Source organism: Etheostoma spectabile, chromosome 21, assembly GCF_008692095.1.
Source record: "Etheostoma spectabile isolate EspeVRDwgs_2016 chromosome 21, UIUC_Espe_1.0, whole genome shotgun sequence".
Taxonomy (NCBI): Eukaryota; Metazoa; Chordata; class Actinopteri; order Perciformes; family Percidae; genus Etheostoma; species Etheostoma spectabile.
In genome coordinates, this window is record NC_045753.1 from 21,042,688 (window position 1) to 21,045,045 (window position 2,358).

Below are 2,358 nucleotides of genomic sequence, written 5' to 3' on the forward strand. Positions count from 1 at the left end.
GTGGGCAGGCCCCTCTGACACTTTGTGCCGTCGGAGGGGGATATTTAACTTGGGACTGAGCACCACTCGCTACAGACACACTCACACACAGTGTGCCTAAGCAAAGAAACGCTCCAGCGCCAAGTCTCTCAGACTCCTGAAGTAGGAGCGACTCAGTAGGAGCTTCTGTACCAGTTATCAAAGGAGTAGAGACGCTCCCTCAGGAATTGACCGCTTGCATTGACCGGGCAAAAAAGGCTCCAGATTATGGACTGTCTCGGCATGCAGCGACAGTGGGATCTGGAACTTTTCTGAAAGGATTCAGCACGGTGAAAGGAACACTGAACTAGCATCGTTTACTGGCTTTCTGCAGTTTGCATTTGATATGCACTGACACTGCAATTTCCTGTAACGCCACTTTTCATTGTTTTTGTTCTATTTCATGCACAGCCGAGTTCTGTAGGAATATTACAACCTGACCACTTTAATGTAAAGAACTGCTCTGCGGCTTTGGAAAATCCCATGGAAAGATAAATGGCTGTTATTTCATAAATTGAGATTGGATCCCACTGCGGAGCATTTTTCTCAAGTTTTTGGACATTTTCAGTGAGGTGCACAGATCCACGGCTGGAATACCGCAAGGGACTGACTGCAGAGCCCATTTACTCAGTCCATGGAGTGTGCGCCCTGGGACCTTGTCAAACCTGAGAGCGTCAGGCGACGTTAGGAGAAGCCACGTTTATAAAAGCCGTGCGTAAAAATAACATTGGCCAAGACAGCCCTCATTGCCGGGCGCGTGACATTTAAAACTTGGTGAAGTACTCTTTTGTGCGCCCTTCTCTCTCGGGACGCTCCGGATCTATTTTGTCTCTTTAGAAAACACTTCATTCCATGCAGCTCTTGCCTCGGCCGCTGTCATCAAGTGGAGACAGTTCGTCGTGGCTTCGAGTCCCCGGGGTAACCATGACAACCGAAAGAAACCCAAAGTGAATCCAAGGGAGTGGGGTGAGGCCGGAGAGAGCGTGAATAGAGTTTTCCTCATTTAGTTTACTGCTTTTTTGTTTAGACTAAACACTTTTTGCAAAGCAGGGGCACCGCTTGGCGCTGCAGAGTTGCATCAGCGGGCGCATTGCAAAGTTGAAGGAGCCCTAAAAAGCAAAGCACTCCGTTCCATGTCATTCAAACCCGACGTGGTCTATTAAAAGTATCGCCTTGCTGGTGGCTGAACTTCTACTATTTATGAAGCCCCGGGCTAGCCATTGCAGAGAACACAGTGACCGGGAAAAGAATTGAATAAGAATAACGCGTGAAGAAACCGGTGCGTAAAACAAGAGGAATAATGGGCCTCTCACAAACGTTACTCTTTTATGTGCTGGTGTGCGTTCACCTTGGAGTTTCCCAGCATTACCTTCGCCTCCGTCCATCGCCCAGTGATCACCTCCCTGTGCCTGACCTTAAGGAGGACCCCGACCCGGAGTACGACCCCCGGGAACAGGACTTGAACGAGAGGACTCTGAGGAAAAAGCTCGGCAGTAACTTTGACCCCAACTTCATGTCCATCACCTCTCCCATCATATTGAACTTCTCCGAGCCGGACAACCAGGTAAAGCTGCAGGGGCCCATGCCTAACGAGATTAGAAAGCTGGACCTCACAGAGACCCCCTATGGAACGCGGGTAAAAGTGGGAAAGAAAGCCCGTAGGAAATTTCTGCAATGGCTGTGGACCTATACGCACTGCCCAGTGGTGCACACCTGGAAGGATTTGGGCGTGAGGTTCTGGCCACGTTACATCAAGGAGGGAAACTGTTTCTCTGGGCGCTCTTGCTCCTTCCCTGAGGGGATGTCTTGCAAACCCGCCAAGTCAATCAGCAAGGTTTTCCTCCGGTGGTATTGTCAAGGGTTTCTAAGACAGAAATACTGTACGTGGATACAGGTGCAATACCCAATCATCTCAGAGTGCAAGTGTTCGTGCTGATTTTCTCTAAGGAAGTCGAGGGGGGAGTGGACTGGAAATACGGTTTCTATTGCACTGTTAACTCTCTACAGAGGTGGGCACCATAGAAAATCTATTTTTTTATATAGCATTTTAAGTGAAATACCAACATTGTACATATTTAAGAAAAATGCAGCTATTTTTTTCTAATTGAACCAGGACCATATTTTATTCTCAACCCTGAAACGTGTTTTGGGGGGAACACGAGCACTTCATAAGGAAGAGCTTTTTTTTTGATATTTTTATGAGACATTGAAAATGCAATGCATATGCTACACTTCTCCAAGAGGTGAACTTTTTCTTCAACTGAACATTGATGCTGACTGTTATTTCACTGCAATGCTGCCTAGAGTTTTTGTATATTATTAATATCAATAATAATTGTA

The 2,358-nt window shown here is 47.0% G+C and overlaps 1 protein-coding gene across 1 annotated transcript; it reads left to right on the forward strand.

The window, feature by feature from the left end:
* Nucleotides 1–59: 59 nt before the first annotated feature.
* On the forward strand, nt 60–2,358 carry nog2 (noggin 2). Its single transcript, XM_032502980.1, has one exon. It carries the CDS (start codon nt 1,319–1,321, stop codon nt 1,952–1,954), a length of 636 nt encoding a protein of 211 aa, XP_032358871.1. The 5' UTR covers nt 60–1,318; the 3' UTR covers nt 1,955–2,358.